The 19,599-nt window shown below is 50.1% G+C and overlaps 1 protein-coding gene across 1 annotated transcript; it reads left to right on the forward strand.

Moving 5' to 3' along the window:
• The first annotated feature begins 6,900 nt into the window (after positions 1–6,900).
• Positions 6,901–10,854, forward strand: EGR1 (early growth response 1). Its single transcript, XM_019660951.1, has 2 exons — positions 6,901–7,564; positions 8,298–10,854. The coding sequence occupies exons 1-2, from the start codon at positions 7,264–7,266 to the stop codon at positions 9,623–9,625; spliced, it is 1,629 nt and encodes a 542-aa protein (XP_019516496.1). The 5' UTR covers positions 6,901–7,263; the 3' UTR covers positions 9,626–10,854.
• The last annotated feature ends 8,745 nt before the right edge of the window (positions 10,855–19,599 follow it).

Genomic DNA, 19,599 nt, shown 5'->3' on the forward strand with positions numbered 1-19,599 from the left:
ACCAGGTCCTGTCCGCGGCAATGATTCCCCTCCCTTTGGTGGCTGATAGGAACAAAAGTGCTGCCTCTGCCCAGAGCAAAGCCAAGACCCCTCTGCAGATGGACGACATTTCTAGGGAGAGGAGCTAACTGTTTTATCAACACTTGTCAGTGTGATAATCTGGATGGAAACTCTTCCTCCTGGTTCCCAGGGCCAGATTCCTCTTCAGTTACTCGTTTTGACGTTGCCTTTCCATGTGCATGGAGTAAGGGGATGATGGTTGGAGAAGGGAAAAGAGAGGGCCCTTCCATCCAGCCTCTCCGACCACCCTACTACCACTGACTGTATCAAGGGAAATGATGCACTTTGAGTCAAACTGTCCCATCAGTAAATTTGGGTGTCACTTTTGTCTTGCTCTCTGCCTCTGACTGGGAGGCCCCTGAAGGGAGTCTGTGAGAGCTGGTGCTGATGCTTCCATCCCTCACCCTCTCTCCTGGACTAGTGCATGGTTTCCTGGCTGGTCTCACCACCCAGCCTCCCGCCATTATTTTTAAATGGACAGTTGGCTGTCTGACTGCCTGGGAACCACTTCAGTGGGTGGGAGCTGGATTAGGCGCTGCCATTGTCACTGGGCTCCCCCTGTGACAGCATGGATCACACTGTTGTGCTTGCTTGTTTATTAGTCTCTCTCCCCTGCTAGGCTGTGAACTGCAACAGGAGTACCCTCCTTACTTCTCTTTGTGTCTTTAATGCCTAGAGCAGAGTAGATGTTTGATAAATAATTGTTGAATGAATGAATTGAAATGATCTGTTCACATGTCTGTCTCCCTTATTCTACTTGACTCGAGAATCCCTGGGGGATGAAAGCTTTGTCTGATTCAATCCAGGACCCCAGAAAACAGTTCTTGGTATCACCTGGGGTTCAGCTAGAGGGTTCTGAAGTCAGGCTTTCTGGACTGGAACCCTGGCTCCACCATTGCCCGGCTTGACCTTGAGCAAGTCACCTGCCCTCTCTTGACTCTGTTTCCTCATCAATGAAATGAAGGTGAGAATGCATTGTGAGGACAAATGTCTGTCTAGTGTTTAGCACAGAGCCTTGTCACATCATAAATGTGTCCTGGGGAAACAAGCACCACTGATTGCTTCATCCTGGTGTCTGGAGACGGGGTGGGGGGTGGGACCAGAGTGGGGTAACCCCAGGGGCTGCCTACCCCCTCTCTCCCTTCCCCTCTTACCAGGTCTGCAGAGTCCAAGCTCACCCACGGCAAGCTGAGCAGCCCAGGCTCTGGGAGGTGGTGAGGGGCCAGAAATAACTGTGGTTGCTATTCCTGCCTTTCTAGGCTGGATAGGAACACTGCCTTTCTAATCTAAAGGCTGCTCTAGGCTTCCTGCACATCAGTGGACTCTTATGTAACGCTCCCCTCCCTCTGCCTGCCCAACGAGCTTCCAGAGATTTCTGCAGCCAGCTTTGCTGCATACTCAGCTAGTGGTGGGGGGAGCAAAGAATTCACCACAGGCTGGATTGTCCTCTAAGTCCAGGGTCCTGCCGGTCCCGGCCTGGGAGAGAGGCCTCGCAGCATAGGGCAGAGGGACTGATGTCCAAGGACAACAGTTGTTTTCTGCATATACAGGGCATTCTGGGGGCAGAGAGGACCTGGAGAGCCCGAAGTGTTCACCTACCTCCACCCACTCCCTCTTCCCTTAACAGACCCTCTGTGCCACCTCCCCAAGTTATTATGCCCCAGTGTCTTCCACTTCAGGCCTAACCTAACTCTGTCTAGCACATGAACCTCAGATAGAGTCTGAGGACAGAGGCCAGACCCCAACTCTCTCAGGCAGACACCCACCCCCCCGGACCCTGGGCCAAGTCCTCCATGGTCCCTTCCCTACAGCCCCTGGGTCCCACCTGCAGCATGCCACGCACCCTCTTCAGAGTCCAGGGGACTCCCTCCACATCCCCCTGCATGGGTCCCTCTTAGAACTTGCCTTCACCTATCCTAGGACTCAGGGTTCTCCTCTGGCAGCCAGTTACCCATCTGCAATTGGAGTAGATGAGACGGCTTCACACTCCAACACTCTGGATGATTCTCTCTCATCTCCCCTTTCTCTATTTCTCCCCACCCTCTCGAGGCACTGTCTGTCCCACCCTATACCTGGTCTCTTCAGGTTTCTTCTAACCCCTTAAGACCCTCCCTGGGGTGGGCGCAGAGCTGCCCCCAGACCCATTGGAGGCCAGGCCCTTCATGTTTTCCGACAGAGCCTATCAGCCATCGGAAAGTGTGACAAGTGCCTCAGACAGAACCAAAAAAAGAGTCACTTCCTGTGCCCCGCGGTTGGCCACAGCCGTGGCAAACCACAATCTGAGCGGCACATGTGGGTGCTGACGTAGCCCGGGGCTGGGGAGAAGGAAGCAGCAATGGAAAAATAGGCTTGTTTTCCTCTGAGAGCTGCAGCCTTCTCAGCCCTGGGTCAGGTGTCTGAGACATGATGGTTCCTGCTGGCTTTCTCCTGGAGCCTCAGCCACCATGGACAAGCTCAATTCTCTCACCTCTGTCTCCTCCTCTTTCTCCTCCCCTGCTTGCAAGGAAAGTCTGAGCACAGACACCAGCTCAGACCTGCAGATCCTCCGAGGGCCTCTTACCTTTCCCAGGGCTGGCACCAGTCACCTGGCAGGCAAAGTCTGAGAGTCCCAGACTCATCCTTAAGCATGCCTGGCTTCCTTTAGGCCCCAGGCCAGTTGTCCCGTCAGGGTTGTTGGTCACAAGTTGGGTGCTCACCAACCCAAGTTGCGATTTGGCTCCTTGGAAAGGGACAATTTTTTTCACCATGTCTCCTCCCTTGCCTGTATCTCCAGTCACGGCAAACAAAAGTGTGCCACTGGCCAAAAGACAGACCAGAGGAGAGTGGGGATAACTCAGATGTCCCCAGCCCTGCTGCTGAGAAGGCAGGCCAGCAGCATAACCCTACCCAAGACAGAGGCTTTCAGGCCTTCCCTCTTACTGGTTGTCCCAACTCAGAGAGGGCTTAAGTCTGGGCAGTGTGTAGGGGCTTTGAACCAGCTCCTCTCACTGTTCCTGGGTGGAACCTGCCTTCCAAGGGCATACACTATGGAGACTGAGCATGGTTGAGAAGGCCACCTTCTCCTCTGTATGTGCTGTAGAGGATGGAACAAGGGAGATGAGAGTGCAGGGGTATAGTTGAGCCCTAAGCATTATTGCTGCCCACACCTTAGCCTGGAGCTCCAGCCTCGTCATCGCCAGGCCTCTTTCCTTCCTGAGGCCTTTACACAGCTGTCCCCGTTGCCTGGAATGCTCTCCCCACCACACTCCCCTATGCAGAGTTGGTTTCCTTTCATCCTTTATATCTTTATGTAAACATCACCTCCTCTGAGAGGCCTCCCCTCATCTCTCTAGTTAGTATGTTATACTTATCATAATCTGAACGTATCCTTTTTATTTCCATAGCTGTTTAGTTCCATCTATCCCACTGAATGGTAGTTTACAGGAGGGCAAAACTACATCTGCCTTCCCCATGTGGAATCCCCAAGACTTAGCACTGAGTCTGATACAAGCAGTGGCTGATATACTTTTTTTTTAAAGAATAAATGTTTTATTCAATCTTACCTCCTACTACTTCCCAATAGTAACCCTCTCTACTCCAGCCCATTTTTCCCAGACAGAACACACATGGACTCTCTTCACCACTCCACCCTCAGCCCTGACCTGAAAGTACCTCTCACTTCCTCAGCACAAAGCTTGGTCCTCATGTTCTTTCTCTAAAATCTCTTCATCATCCCTGCCCTCTTCCTAGACCTCTGGAACCTTTGCCTCCTCTTATCCCCTATGTCCTTTGATGTAACTGACTTTTGGTGGCTAATGGGACTGCTTCCTATTCTTAACTCTCATTGAACATGGAATCCAGGCTCCTTCCACCCGACTGTAAGCTCCTTAGGGACAGGGCCTTAGGCCTTTTTCCCAGGCCTTGCCCACAGTCAGTTCTCAGAAGTTTTTTATTTTTGTGGATAATGGGTATATTAGTAAGAACCTCCTGGGTTGTGAGTCACAGTAATTGAAACGAGCCTGTTTTATGCTATTAAATAAAAGATGAATTCACTGGCTTACTAGCTAAAATGCCCAGGCTGTATCCAGAGACTTGTTCTCTGTAGGTATACCTCTCCTCTCTGACTTCCTCTGCACTCGCTTCATTCTCCAGTCCTAATAGCAAGATGGCCTCCAGGCTCACATTCCATGGGCTGAGTACTACCAGGGAAAGAGAGTTCCTCTTTTTCAAGAGTTTCAGAAGAAGTCCCAGAAGTGATTCTCATTGGCCTGGTTTGGGTCACGTGCCCATCCTAACTCAATTGCCATGGCTGGAGTGATGGAATGCTCCTATACTGGAACATCCTAAATGGATGGTCAGGCATGGGTGGCACTCCTAACTCTAGGATGGGGTTATCTTTTCCCAACCACATGGATTGGGGTGGTTCCCCAAAGGAAGTCGCTGGCTGGGGAATAGTTATGAAAAAAAGGGAGGAGTTGATGTTGGGCACGCAAAACCAAAGATGTAGACTATAAGATTTCCAGGGCCCAGCTTCAGTGAGTACTTTAAGATACCTTGGGTCAGCTTGCACATTAGAATGAATGGGAACCAGCTTGCCCTGGCTGAAGGAGGATGTGCTCTTGGGGTTTGGGCAGCTCTCCAGGGACACAACAGGGACTCTAAGCTGCAGCAAGCAAGATTCAGATTAGCCCTTCCCCACAATATCCTCTGTGTTAGAATCAGACTGTTTCTCCTTCTCTGCACAACTTTTTAGAAAAGGGTCACTGGCGTGTGCTTGGAGGCTGAGGATGGGTGGTGAACGGTGGGCAAACCTGAAAATAACAGTAGGCCCTGTTTATTGAATGCCAACTGCAGGGCAGGCACTGTGCTTTGGGACTTCACAGATGGCAGTCCATGTAAGTTTCAGTCTTCAGACAATCCTTCCATGTGGGTATCACTAACGTTAGCCCTATTTTACAGCTGAAGAAAGCGAGATATAAAACGCCTGGCCAAGATACCCTACCAGGGTGTGGCAAAATGGGCATTCAGATACAGGACCATCTGATCCTGCCTAGCCTGGCCTTGGTGCCCTGCAGGAGGCCTCAATGAGGTGCATCACTGCTGCCCCTAATAGACAACTAGGTAGGTAGGCAGGCAGTGGGAGTGGGACCCCTACCCCACCCTAAGCACTTGGTATGGGGAACTCAGTCCTACAGCAGAGAGACAAGGGAGTCCTGGTTCATTGCTGGATTCCTTAAGTAGATTTTTATTTTAAAATGTCGGAGGCGGGCGTGATACAGAGGGATGAAGCCCAAGAGTTACCACCCCCACCCAACTTCCATTCAAATCCCTTGACCCCGACCTCCAGGTGTCCTCAGCACCCGCCTTCCACACACACACTTTCTGCTTCCTTTTTAAATTCAGAAAAACACCTCTCCTTGATTCAGAGCTAGAGCTGGAGGCTTCCGCTCCCGGAATCCCTGCTCTCTTTGGGATAGACTACGGGGTAGAAGGAACAGGGAGGGTTTCCCTGTTCGCGTCCCGCTCCCGGAAGACCTACGAGAGGGGAGCGTTATCCCGCCCCGAGTCTGGTCGCCTCGGCGGTGGCGGCTCCCTAGGGATTGCAGGGAGAGCCCGGGCTGCGGCGCCTGCTCAGTTCGCGCTCACTGCGTCTCAGGCTCCCCCGGCTTGGCGCGGCGCCCAGCACAGGAGCCGGGAAGGCGGGGCAAGAAGGCGGCGGAAGAGCCCGCTTGGCCAGGGGATCGCGGAACCAAGCTGGAAGGGGCCTCCAGAGGGCAGCATCAAGCCGCTAAACAGGTCCTCTCTTCGTGCTAGCCTGGGGTCCGCAGACCGCCCATAGGGAAGCCCCCCTTTACAGTGCCCACCCCACCTCCACCTGTTCTGGATAAAGATGGGGAAAGTCGTCCCACCACCACAAAGACCCCCCAGGTCCTGGTGGAAAAACGACTCAGATCTCTCCTAGGGCAGCCAGGTTCCCTCATCTGGCCACCCAAAGGTGGTCTCTTCTCTGGAGGGGACCAGGGAACAGCCTTTCGGTTCTGGTGGCGCAGAGGTATGCCCACGCTCCAACATCCCATTGACAGATGGCGGAGAAGCAGGCGCTCGCCGCAACGCACATCTGACTATTAGTTCCTAGCCTCAGTTTCCCCGGTGACACCTGAAAAGGCACCTTGTCGTTCGTCTAGGCACAAGGTCAAGGCCCCGCCTCTCCGGGGCGGCCTCTGCCCCCGCCAGCCCAGCCGCTCCTCCCCTTCGCTCCCGCCCCGCTCCCACGGTCCCAGAGGTGGGTGGGCGGGCATTGGAGGCCCGACTCGCCCTCGCCCCCGCCACGGGCCGGGCTTCCCCAGCCCAGTCCCCACTGGGAAGCAGCCTGAGCCAAGATGCTCCTAGTGCTCCGCGCCTTAGCCCTCCCCGCCTGGGCGTCCCCCGCTCTTGCGCGCGTTCGGGCTCCCGGCTTGAGACCAGAGAGGAGGGAGGAAGCCAGGGAGCAGCAAGCAGCGACCCGGAAACGCCATATAAGGAGCAGGAAGGATCCCCCGCCGGAACAAACCTAATTTGGGCAGCGCCTTATTTGGAGCGGCCCGATTTGGCCCAGCCGCTTCCGGCTCGGGAGGAGGGAAGAAGGCGGAGGGAAGGGGCGGGGGCAACCTCGGGAACTCCGGGGCCGTTGGTGCCCGGGAGTCCCAGCTGTGGCTTGAGCCTCAGGCTCTCTCAAGGCCTGGGCGCCCAGGGTGCGGGAGCGGGCAGCCGTGCCTCGGGTGCGGGATGGTGGTGCCCACCGCTCTCGGATAGGGGCCTTCACGTCACTCCGGGTCCTCCCGGCCAGTCTTGCCATATTAGGGCTTCCTGCTTCCCATATATGGCCATGTACGTCACGACGGAGGCGGGGCCGTGCTGTTCCAGACCCTTCAAATAGAGGCGGATCCGGGGAGTCGCGAGAGATCCCAGCGCGCAGAACTTGGGGAGCCGCCGTCGCCGCAACCAGCTACAGTCGCAGCCAGCTTCCGCCACCCAGGACCGGCCCCTACCCCAGCCTCGGTAGCAGCGCCGCGTCCACACCGGCCGGCGGCGAGGGCAAGCCTGGGAACCCCACTTGCGCTCTCCACAGTGTGTCCCGCGCCCCGCATGTGACCCGGCCAGGCCCGGAGAGTGTGTCCCCCGCAGCTCCAGCCCCCGGCTGCGCCCACCCGCCCCAGCATCAGCTCTCCAGCCTGCCAGTCCGGGATGGCCGCAGCCAAGGCCGAGATGCAGCTGATGTCCCCGCTGCAGATCTCCGACCCGTTCGGCTCCTTTCCTCACTCGCCCACCATGGACAACTACCCTAAGCTGGAGGAAATGATGCTGCTGAGCAACGGGGCTCCCCAGTTCCTCGGTGCCGCCGGGGCCCCCGAGGGCAGCGGCGGTAACAGCAGCGGCAGCAGCGGGGGCGGTGGAGGTGGAGGGGGCGGCAGCAACAGCGGCAGCAGCGGCGCCTTCAACCCTCAAGGGGAAGCGGGCGAGCAGCCCTACGAACACCTGACCTCAGGTAAGCGGTGGCCTACGCCGAGGATTATTAGCCTTTTAGCTACCACCCTAGCGTGCAATCCTTCCCCCCACGGCCTTTGCAGCGGTCCCGTCACCGCAGCAGTGCTCCTGGACCTCAGGGATGCAAGTGGGGTTTCCCTTCCATTCCTCGCATCCCCAGGGTCATGTGTTAGAGGGATGCCTGGGGACATCCACCCCTACCCCCACCCTCCTAGTCCCTAGCGGTGCTCAAAGGAGCGAGCTTTCGTTTTGGATGGAGAGCTCTGGGGCTGCGTGGGTGGGTGGAGGTGGGGGGGAGGGCTTGTTTTGATGAGCAGAGCTGCTCGGCCTTCCCCCCTCCCATCCCAAAGGCTTGTCTTGCCTGCTTCCTGTCCCCAAGGAAGGGCCATGATCTGTGGCCAGTTATGTCCTGGCAGCCTGGGGTAGGGGACGCGCAGTAGCGGTGGCCGAGGGTGTGCTGGCGGGAATCCCTTGGCCACGCAGCCGCCGCTGCGGAGCGCTAGGAGCTGCAGTGGAGGGGGATTCTCCGTATTTGCGTCAGCTGTTGTTGAAATGGGCTCTGCCGCTGGAGCGGGTCCAGGAACATTGCAATCTGCTGCTATCAATTATTAACTAGCTCAGCACTGTCAATGGTAGCCGCCCGACCTCTTGCCTGGCAGCTCGGGTCCTCCTCGTCCTCCAGTGATTGCTCTCCAGTAACTAAGCCTCCTCCCTCTCGCTCTCTCTCTTGTCAGAGTCTTTTCCTGACATCTCTCTGAATAACGAGAAGGTTATGGTGGAGACAAGTTACCCCAGCCAAACCACCCGGCTGCCCCCCATCACCTACACTGGCCGCTTCTCTCTGGAGCCCGCACCCAACAGTGGCAACACCTTATGGCCAGAGCCCCTGTTCAGCCTGGTCAGCGGCCTCGTGAGCATGAACAACCCACCGGCCACCTCATCCTCAGCACCGTCTCCAGCGGCCTCCTCCTCATCCTCGGCCTCTCAGAGCCCACCACTGAGCTGCGCGGTGCAGTCCAATGACAGCAGCCCCATTTACTCAGCTGCACCCACCTTCCCCACGCCTAACACTGACATCTTCCCTGAGCCACAAGGCCAGGCCTATCCCGGCTCAGCAGGCACTGCGCTCCAGTACCCTCCTCCTGCCTACCCTGCTACCAAAGGTGGCTTCCAGGTCCCTATGATTCCTGACTATCTGTTCCCACAACAGCAGGGGGACCTGGGCCTCGGCACCCCAGACCAGAAGCCCTTCCAGGGCCTGGAGAGCCGTACCCAGCAGCCTTCACTCACTCCACTCTCTACCATCAAGGCCTTTGCCACCCAGTCGGGCTCCCAGGACCTGAAGGCCCTCAATACCACATACCAGTCCCAACTCATCAAACCCAGCCGCATGCGCAAGTACCCCAACCGGCCCAGCAAGACTCCCCCCCACGAACGACCCTACGCCTGCCCGGTGGAGTCCTGTGACCGCCGCTTCTCCCGTTCAGATGAGCTCACCCGCCACATTCGTATCCACACTGGCCAGAAGCCCTTCCAGTGTCGCATCTGCATGCGCAACTTCAGCCGCAGTGACCACCTCACCACCCACATCCGCACCCACACAGGCGAGAAACCCTTTGCCTGCGACATCTGTGGGAGAAAGTTTGCCAGGAGCGATGAACGCAAGAGGCATACCAAGATCCACTTGCGACAGAAGGACAAAAAAGCAGACAAAGGTGTTGTGGCCTCTTCCGCCACCCCCTCCCTCTCTTCCTACTCCTCGCCGGTGGCTACCTCCTATACCTCCCCGGTCACTACCTCTTATCCATCCCCAGCCACCACCTCATACCCATCACCCGTGCCCACCTCCTACTCCTCTCCTGGCTCCTCGACCTACCCGTCCCCTGTGCACAGTGGTTTCCCCTCGCCCTCAGTGGCTACCACGTACTCCTGCGTTCCCCCTGCTTTCCCAGCCCAAGTCAGCAGCTTCCCTTCTTCAGCTGTCACCAACTCCTTCAGCGCCTCCACAGGGCTTTCAGACATGACAACTACCTTTTCTCCCAGGACAATTGAAATTTGCTAAAGGGAAAGAGGACAAAAGGGAAAAGGGAGAAAAAGAAACACAAGATACTTAAAGGACAGGAAGAGGAGTTGGCCATAGGAGGGTTTCCTCTTAGGCCAAATGGAGGTTCTCAGAGCCAATCCTCACCCTCTACTTGACCCCAGGGTCAGCCGTGGAAGGTCTGTTGGCCAACAATCCTTTCTGCCCACTTCCCCTTCTTCCCCTCCTTTGACTTCAGCTGCCTGAAACAGCCATGTCCAAGTTCTTCACCTCTATCCAAAGAACTTGATTTGCATGGATTTTGGATATATCATTTCAGTATCATCTCCACCATATGCCTGACCCCTTGCTCCCTTCAATGCTAGAAAATCAAGTTGGCAAAATAGGGTTTGGGCCCCTCAGAGCCCAGCTCCACACCCTTGTACAGTGTCTGTGCCATGGATTTCATTTTTCTTGGGGTATTCTCGATGTGAAGATAATTTGAATATTCTATTGTATTATTTGGAGTTAGGTCCTCACTTTGGGGGAAAAAAAAAAAAGAAAAGCCAAGCAAACCAATGGTGATCCTTTATTTTGTGATGATGCTGTGACGATTAAGTTTGAAGCTTTTTTTGAAACAGCAGTCCTCGGTATTAATCAGAGCATGTGTCAGAGTGATGTTCCGTTAACCTTTTTGTAAATATTGCCCGACTGTAACTCTCACATGTGGCAAAATATGGTTTGGTTTTTCTTCTTTTTTTGAAAGTGGTTTTTTTTTTTTTTTTGGTCCTTTTAGTTTAAAAAGTTTCACGTCTTGGTGCCTTTTGTGTGATGCGCCTTGCTGATGGCTTGACATGTGCCAGTGTGAGGGACGTGCTCACCTCTAGCCTTAAGGGGGGCAGGGAGTGATGATTTGGGGGAGGCTTTGGGAGCAAAATAGGGAAGAGGGCTGAGCTGAGCCTCAGTTCTCCAGAATGTAAGAAAACAAAATCTAAAACAAAATCTGAACTCTCAAAAGTCTATTTTTTTAACTGAAAATGTAAATTTATAAATATATTCAGGAGTTGGAATGTTGTAGTTACCTACTGAGTAGGCGGCGATTTTTGTATGTTATGAACATGAAGTTCATTATTTTGTGGTTTTATTTTACTTTGTACTTGTGTTTGCTTAAACAAAGTGACTGTTTGGCTTATAAACACATTGAATGCGCTTTATTGCCTATGGGATATGTGGTGTATATCCTTCAGAAAAATTAAAAGGAAAATAAAATAGCTGTGGTTGCACATGTCTTTCCTGGGCTAGGGGGCGGGCTCTGCAGTTGCGGTCCCTGTGGGGAGGCTTGCAGGGCTTTTACAGAGACATGGATATTACAACCAGCATCATGCCCACTGTGTGTGACTGGAGCGAATTCTTTATGAGGACAGGGTCTGGGTCTCCTTTTCTTCATTCTGGGCCTGTTCCTCCTCAATCTGGTGGGCTGCGGCCTTATCTTGGTTAAAGCTGAAGAAGGCCAGAGGGAGGGGTAGAACAAGTGTGGTCAGAAGTAGTGCTGTTCCCATGGCCCCAGATATTCAGCCAGCCCCTCCCCTATCTCTACCAAAGGATGGGAAAATCTATGTTCTTGGGAATTCCTGCCATCTACACTTGGAGGAGATAAGGGGTAGGCACAAGAGCGTTGGGAAACAGTAAAAGCCGGAGTTGACTCAGCCTCTCCCTCCCATCCATGTCTCCAGAAACCTGAGGGTGGAAAAGAAGCCTAGAAGAGTCAAGGGCCAGTTCGCAAGCCAAGAATCCTTCCAGGAAGAAATGTTATTGCTTGCCAGCTGGAGCTGCCGTCCTTGGCAGCTTCCGGGACACAGGACAGAGTGGGCAGGAGTCTGGCCTGGTGTCTAAGGTTCCCATCTAGACCAAACCTGTACCTGTTGTGTAGGAGGCCTGAGGTGCTAGGTTCTTCTGGCCCGAGCCCCATGAGGGTCTACACTCATGACTGGCGCAGTCTTTGTGGGCACATGAGCATCTGTCTATTCTGTGAGAGGCCTTGAGCTGGCTACAACAAGGCAGATTGTCAGTTGAGGAGACAGAGATGCAAGCCAAATATTATAACATAGTGTTATGTTATATAATATGGGCAGGCATGGGGCTCCAATGGGAGCACAGAGAAGGACCTCAACCCACCCAGGGGCTTAGGAAATGTGGAAAAATTGAGTTGGGAAGGGTAACTAGGAGTCAACCTGATTGACTTGCTTTGCATGTGAGGCAGGAAGGGTGTTGGCTGAATATATGCCGGGGACAGTGGATGGATATATTACTGAATGGAAGCACTACCTCCAACCCTGATAGCGAGTTTTCTGTGAATTGGTCAGACATCGCCATCCATTGGTCAAATGGGTACAATAGATTTGGTGTCCTGAAATTCCCAAGCCTCGGCTGCCCTCCCAACTTCTGACCCCCCAAATAAAGGACAATGAAGAATCCCCCCTCCCTACCTGGGTATGGTTATCAGGCCCTGAGTGAAGTCAGGGTCTCACCTGCCTCCCCTTCTACTCCCCTGCTGAGGGTGTCCTAGGTTACTGATGGACACCTGGGACCAGGGGAATTCCAGCAATTCCCTGGAATCGGCCCAATTCTTTGTCTTCTAGCCTCCCTCCACCCCCACTCCCCAACACTGTTGCTCTCTGCTCTATCCCATGACACCAGACTCCTCAGACTAGAGCAGGGGTAACCAAGCCACATTCTCTAGCAAAGGGCATGTCCTCGTGAGCCTCCTGGCAAAACTGCCAGGTCCTGATGGGACAATATTTGCATTGGCATACCTCTTCCCAGCCCCACCTACCCCTCCCGCCCCATCTCACTCTAGACCCAGGAACACAAGTCTATGCCTGCTACACATTCTTAAGAATTTCTCCCACATACTCCCCAGAAACAAAACATGGCAAGCATAAACTATGAAAGGAGAAGCAAAGAGAATCTGTTCCTTTAAAGCAGAGGGTCTCCTGTGTTATTATGGTGCATCAGAATCAGATTTCCACGTTTGATTCTTGAGGTCTGAATGGGGTCCTGAAACTGGCCTTGATAATAAGCACCCCAGGCGATTCTGGTGCAGATGGCTTGGTGAGAAATTCTGCCCATCCTGCTAGCTAATTTTTTATGAGTCCTGTCAGCAGGGTATCTTTAGGTCCTGACAGTCCAAACTCAAGTTTCTTGGCATGGTTAAAATAGGACGAAACTCACAAATTGCCCCATTTTACAGTCCTATAGTATAAAATAAAAGGAAACAGCTCATTTTAACTCCTGCTTCTGTGAGGGAAATGTGAAACCAAGGTCACAGGGCAGTGCTGATAAAAGCTGTCATCATAAAGGTTTGGGAAGGAACCTAGATAATGTTGAGCAATTGATTGCTACCTGGGGACATTGTCTAGGGCTTTGGGACTGTGGAGAAGGATGGTGAGGAGTAGGGTGGTAGAGGAGAGGGGACAGGGGAAATTCTCCAGCAAAGGACAGGTTCAGATTCTGAAGTAAAAGAAAGAACCAAGTCCTAAGGACCCTTGACCCTTCCCCCCGGTACCTGAGAGTGAGTCTTTTTTCTTGAATTTCAGGACTGTTTAGTGCCATCCATTTTGAAAGGTTCTAAGCACTCAGAATGGTGCTTAGCCTGGCTGTCAGGCTATGTTTGAGGTGTGCTTCCTTCTACCTCCCCCGACTCAGCCCCCCCCACACACACACACACCAAGAAATGAGTACTATAGGCTCAGAGGTATCCCCTGCAATGTCCCCCTCTGCCCCTATCCCTGCTGTTTTCTCTAGTTCAGCCACACTTAGGGCAGTGTGAGAGGGAAAGATTGTGCAGAGTAAGACCCCAGTATCCTAAAGAAAATGAGGCCAGATCTAACAACCAGGTGTCAAGCAAATAAGATTTCAACATTTTACCCATAAACTTTTGGGTGCTAATAAGATTTTTGCACCCAGATAGCAAATCTGACTCTCCACTTTAGTAATTTTTCTTCCCATCTCCCTTTTCCCATTACTAGAACCCAGGAGAGAGCCTTTTGAGGCAAAGCTGACTTGAGAAGTTCTCTTAGGCCAAATTGATCACTCAGCTTCTCAGATCCAAGTAGAATTGTCTCATCTTCCTTTTCAGAGAGCTCTCTCTAAGAAGCCCATTCTCCTCATTACTTAGGTGGTTGTATTATTATTAATTATTATTATTATTGCAACTTTACAGAGGTACAATTGATATACAGTAAACTGTACATACAAAGTGTACAATTTGATGAGTCTTGACATGTGTACACAGGTGAAACCATTACCATGATTAAGATAATGAACCTATCCATCATCTCCAAAACTTTCCTTGTTCCCCTTGATAATTTTTCCTTCTTCTACCCCTGTCCTCAGGTAACCACTGATCTGCTTTCTGTTGCTGTAAAGATCGGTTTGCATTTTCTGGCGTTTCATATAAATTGAATAATTCAGTATGTAACGGTACTCCTTTTTGGTCTGGGTTCTTTCACTTTGCATCATTTAGAGATTCATCCATGTTGTCACGTTATATATAAATAGCTCACTCCTTTTTATTGCCGAGTGGTACTCCACTGTAATGGCTATAGTACAATTTGTTTACCCTTTCACCTGTGGATGAACATTTGGGTGTGCTCCCTTTAGGGCTACTATAAATAAAGCTGCTGTAAACATTTGAGTACAAGTCTTTGTGTGGTTGTGTCTCCATTTACTCCAAAGCCCCCCATTCTGGCTCTTTCCACCATGTCTCCACTTACCTTCTTCTTAAAGAATAATCACCCATCTCCCCCCACACTCGCAGAGTCAGGGCCCAGCCTCCTAAGGGGTTTGCTTCATTTAAGCTTTCCTCCCGTAAACAGAGTCAGCCCCTTCATCATTTTTATTGCTCTACTTCAAACTCCCTCCCATTTGTTTATACCCTCCTGGTAATGAGCTGTCTGGGACTAAGTAAGATATGCTGTCATAATTTATTCAGCTTGGCAAAGGGATGTGAGTCCTTGGTGATGCTTTTCTAAAGAGAAAGTATCTGATAGAGGGTGAGTGGGCTACACATCAATGAGGCCCTCCTACCTCAAAAGGAAGAAGGGGCTAAGATCACATGATGTGGGATGTTACCCCAGGGGACTAGTCCTGAGGTTATCTGTACACTTTGCCTTTTATTACTATCTCCTCAGGGCTCTTTCCCAGATGGTGTTCGCAACATGGGTCCCATTCACCCACTAGTTGTCACAAACCCTATCCTACCACATTCCCACCTCTTGGTTCTGAGATAATGAGTGTTGTAATAACCACAGCTTCTCTCTCTCCTCTTTGGGCCCTGGGAGCCTGGGACTGTGGAGTAGCCTGAGTGAAAAGGGCAGCTGAGGCCAGAGGATTGGCCTTGGTCTGTGTTTACAACTCTGGTAAACTGGCCCTTGCTGCCTGCCTGGGTATATGTTAAGGTTGGAATGGCTTCATTTATTTTAGGAAATTATCTTTAATAATTAATTTTTCCAGACAGACAATAATAAGTGTTGGTGAGGATGTGGAAAAAACTGGAACCCTCATACATTGCAGGTGGGCGTGTAAAAACAGTTCAGCCACTTTAGAAAATGGTTTCGCTGTTTCTTATAAAGTTAAGCATACACTTACATTATGACCCAGCAATTCCACTCCTGGGTATCTATCCAAGAGAAATGAAAACGTGCTCACACAAGGATATGTATGCAAATGTTCATAACAGCATTGTTCATAATAGCAAAAAACTGGAAATGATCCAAATGTCTATTCAACTGGTGAATGGACAAAAAAGATGTGGTACACCCAAATAATTAAATACTGGTGAACATTAAAAGGAATAAAATATGGGTGTGTGCTACAACATAGATAAACCTCAAAAACGTTATTATAAAGAAGTTAGGTGCATATTATATGATTGCATTTATATGAAATGTCCAGAAAAGGCAAATCTATAGAGACAGAGAGCAGATTAGAGTTGCCAGGTGCTGGGGGAAAGAGTAGGTTTTCACTTCAAATCTGTTTGTTATTTTGGGGATGATGGAAATGTTGGGATAATGGATTGTGATTTTTGAACAACTCTGTACATTTACTAAAAGTCATTGAATGGTATGCTTAAAATGGATGCATTTTATGGTATGTAAATTATACCACGATAAAGCTACTTTTAAATCCTTTATACCACAGTAAAGCTAGATTTTAAAAAAACCTTTTGCTTCCCTGTCTTTGAGTGCCCATTCTCCAGGTGGGCTTCCTAGCATTCATTTCATCCTGCAGACCTATCCTCTAAGACCCTGGCACCGATTTGCAAACTTGAGGCCAAGGAGCTGACCCTGGGATAGTGGGGGTGAAGGCCCTCCTAAGACTCTCACTTGGGACTCATTTTGAGGGAGGGATATTCAGAAATCCAGCAAAGCAGATGGGTGGAAATGAATTTATCTTGAAGTATCTTCACCATCCCTATGACCCAGGTACATCAGGCTGCCCAGCTGGGCCAGAGTGCCTCCTCAGCTCCCAAACAAACCCAGAAGTTTCCGTTTCCACAAAACCAGCAGTGGGTGTCCTCCTCAGAAAAAACCATCTCAGTCTCTGCAGAAGCTAATTTCTCCTCAAAACCAACTTCTGGTCCTAGAACCTTTTCAGATCTAATGACCATATTCCTGAGAACCAAACTCCACCTTACTTACTGAGCAAATTCACGGAGCACCTACAGTGGACCTGTTGGTATAGGAGATTTGGATGGGCTCTGGGGGAAGGAGAAACCAAACCACCCCAGCCTGCCAACCATCTTTGAATTTGTTTAATTTGAGCTTTGAATTCCCTTAAACTGTCTTCTCAGGAACAATGACTCTCCTCCAGCTGCCTTATCAGAACCAATTTTTAGTCACCTCAGCACCAAAGTTCCATCTCAAACTGTCCTCTCAGAACCACCTATCTGATATTCTCAGGTCCACCTGACCTTTTGTAAGTCTTCTCAGGTCAGCGATGAGGCCAAGCAGTGCCTTGGGGAGCATTCTCAATCTTCTATGAATGACACAAACACAACTTTGATTGCCCCCAAGTCCCTATAAAACAGAAACTCTCGAATGGTGACAGCTTCCAGTTCCATTACAGCAGTCTCAGAACCGGTTTTGTCCCCTCGGATTTGTAATGACTCTCCCAAATTGTCTTCTCAGAATCATCTTTCATTCTCTTCAGAGCCAGGTTTCATTTTTGGTTAATGAAACTACCAAGGCCCTTGGAATTTTCTTCTCAGAAGCATCATGGCTCTACTCAGAAACACTCTTTCAATCGCCTCAGGCCCAACTATTAGGCTTCATAAGGCAAGTCTTTAAGTTATTCATCCATTGGGTCTCAGGTTCCCCATCTGTTTAACGGTTCTTCTTGAAAAAAAGAACATGAATTTCTTTTTTGATTACAAAATATATATTCATTGTGTGAAGTAGAAAAACACCTTATCTTTTACACACATGGTGAAAGGAGGAAAAGTCCTTTGACATACGAACCTCTCACACACTGATGGAGGGACAATAAACTGGTACGTGCTTTGCTGAGGGCAATTTCAAGAGCATGCTCCAAGAACCTTATGAGTTCATGCCCTCTGACCTAGCAATTCTTCTAGGACTGCTGTTAATTACAGTATTATTCGTAATGGAGAGAAGCTAGCAACAACATAAATGTCCCATGGCTGAAATAAATTGTTGTATGGTGGACTACTAGGCAGTCATTACTATAAGTCATGTTTTGAAACAATTATTGACCTGAAAAAATGCCCACAATATAATAATAAGTGATAAAGTAATACATGAAACTTTGTATGACATATTCCAATTTTATAAAATAAAATACATGCTTGTGCACACACGCATACATCAAATGGTAATGGTTGTTACTTCTGGTGGGATTATGAGACATTTTAATTTCATATTTTATATTTTTCTGTATTTTCCAAATGAGCAGGCATTTTTTTTTTATCACCAGAAGAAAGTCATTCTACTGATGAAAGGAAAAAATTAGACTAGGAAAGCAAATAATTATTTTCTACAACTGGTGTGGTGTAGGGGTCTTTATGAAGGTCCTCTGATGGAGTATTCTCTCCCCTGCAGATATCTGCCCCTTCAATTGTAAGGTGTGAAAAAAGAGTGCTAAAAAAACAAAGAAAGGAAACATTTTCTGAGGACTCAGGACTCTAGGTTCTTTGCTGAGTGGACACAAATTGGCTGTTTAATATTCCCTGTAGGTGGATGGTCTGTTGGGGCTGGCAGGGTAGAAGCACTAGTGAGCAGCTGCTGGTTTCTAAATTTTGTGGCTGTAGGTTTGTTTTTTGTTTTAATTCAGAAAGGGTAGTTATTTTATTAGCTCACCAAGCTCCCTCAACTTTTTCTTAGAGAACTCTTGAGATCTTGCCCCCATCATTGAATTATCTCTCTATCCCCATTACCAATACAACTCAGGCATACTACTAGGCTGAAAGCCTTTCTCATAAATTTCTTTCTTCTGCCTATTACTGAGTTGGTGTTAACCAGGTGGTCTTGTCGGTTATTCTTGGATCAGACTGTTTGCTTTCTTGTGCCAGGATTGAACAAGCACACCTCTGAAAGAAGAGCCCCCATCTGGATAACTCTCTTGGGACCACACTCAGCACTGGGCCATCCAAAGTCTATGCTGTTCCTTCAGTCACTCAGTCAGTCATCCAAAAACTATGTGTCGAATACTGACTTTATGTCAGGCCCTGACCTGAGCATGTAGAGATAAACAAGACAGAGTCTGAGACAGCACAGAGTTGGGTGGGGGGAGATTTGGAAATAAATAATTACCTTACAGTGTAATGATATATTAGAGGTGTGTATGGAACAGAGAATGACTAAGTCTGTCAAGGAGGAGGAGATGAAGGAACCGGTTGTGAAAGGAAGACTGGGAGTTCATAGGAGGAATTGCAGGCAAAGGGTACAGCAAGTGCAAAGGCAGGTGGTCCCTTTGTTTAGGGACCAGTGAATGATGGTGGTGTGGCCAGGAAGTAAGGAGAGGAGGGGCAGGAAATGCTGCTGGAAAGACAGGTTGGGGCCGGATTTGGAAGGCTGTACTCTTCTTGGAGGAAACAAGGACTCAAGTGATGTTAGAAAGAAGGCCAACAACTTACTTTGACCGTGTTTCTGGGTGTCTGAAAGTCTGCACTCCTTCCTGCCTCCTTAGAGGGTTCAGGTACCACCGTTCCAGTTCCAATTTAAATTATTCTAATAATAACAGTAATGATAAAATAATTCGTGGGCCGGCTGAGTGGCGTGTTGGTTAGGAGTTGGCTTGGGACACCAGCTCTGAGCAGCAGGGCCCCCCAGTTCCGATCCCACATGAGGACCAGTGATGCTGCGCCCTCTGCAGCTGAGATGGTGAACAACAGCTTGACCTGGAGCTGGGCTGCTGTGAGTTGCCCGCTATGGCGTAGGCTGCAGCAGGGCTGGCCGGTAGCTGGCGTGTGCTTTCGTGAGCTGCCATGAGCCACCATGAATGGCCATTCAATGGCCGGCAAGCAACTGTCTCACTGGGGAAGAGCGCAATGATGGTACCAACATGGGCCAATGAAGCGACGTCCTCCACAACTAGACTGAAGAACAAAAGGACAGCAACTTGTCTGTTCCCCTTCCCCGACTCCCCAATGCTGTTTCCCTCCTCCAATTCCCCAATAAAATCTTAAAAAAATAAGTCAATAAATAATTTGGGCTGGTCATTTCAGATTTTTACATGATCTTTAATTTCAGTTGTGAATAAAGTATGAATCAACTCACACTCAATTATTCATTCTTATCCCATTTTCTGTCAAATAAGGTATAACTTCTAAATATGCTCCAGTTTCATGGATAAATCAAGCCTCGTTTTTTTGTTGTGTTTTTTAAAGATTTTATTGGGGAATTGGGGGAGGGGAACAGCGCTGGGGAATCAGGGGAAGGGGAACAGACAAGTTGCTGTTGTTTTGTTCTTCAGTCTAGTTGTGGAGGATGTTGCTT

This window comes from Hipposideros armiger, unplaced genomic scaffold (assembly GCF_001890085.2).
Source record: "Hipposideros armiger isolate ML-2016 unplaced genomic scaffold, ASM189008v1 scaffold_11, whole genome shotgun sequence".
In the NCBI taxonomy this organism is placed as follows: Eukaryota; Metazoa; Chordata; class Mammalia; order Chiroptera; family Hipposideridae; genus Hipposideros; species Hipposideros armiger.

Excerpts from the sequence above, each read along its gene's own strand:
- EGR1 (XM_019660951.1), top strand. The coding sequence starts at position 7,264 with ATGGCCGCAGCCAAGGCCGAGATGCAGCTGATGTCCCCGCTGCAGATC. Across the intron at positions 7,565-8,297 it reads CTACGAACACCTGACCTCAG|AGTCTTTTCCTGACATCTCT; the intron begins GTAAGCGGTGGC and ends CTCTCTTGTCAG.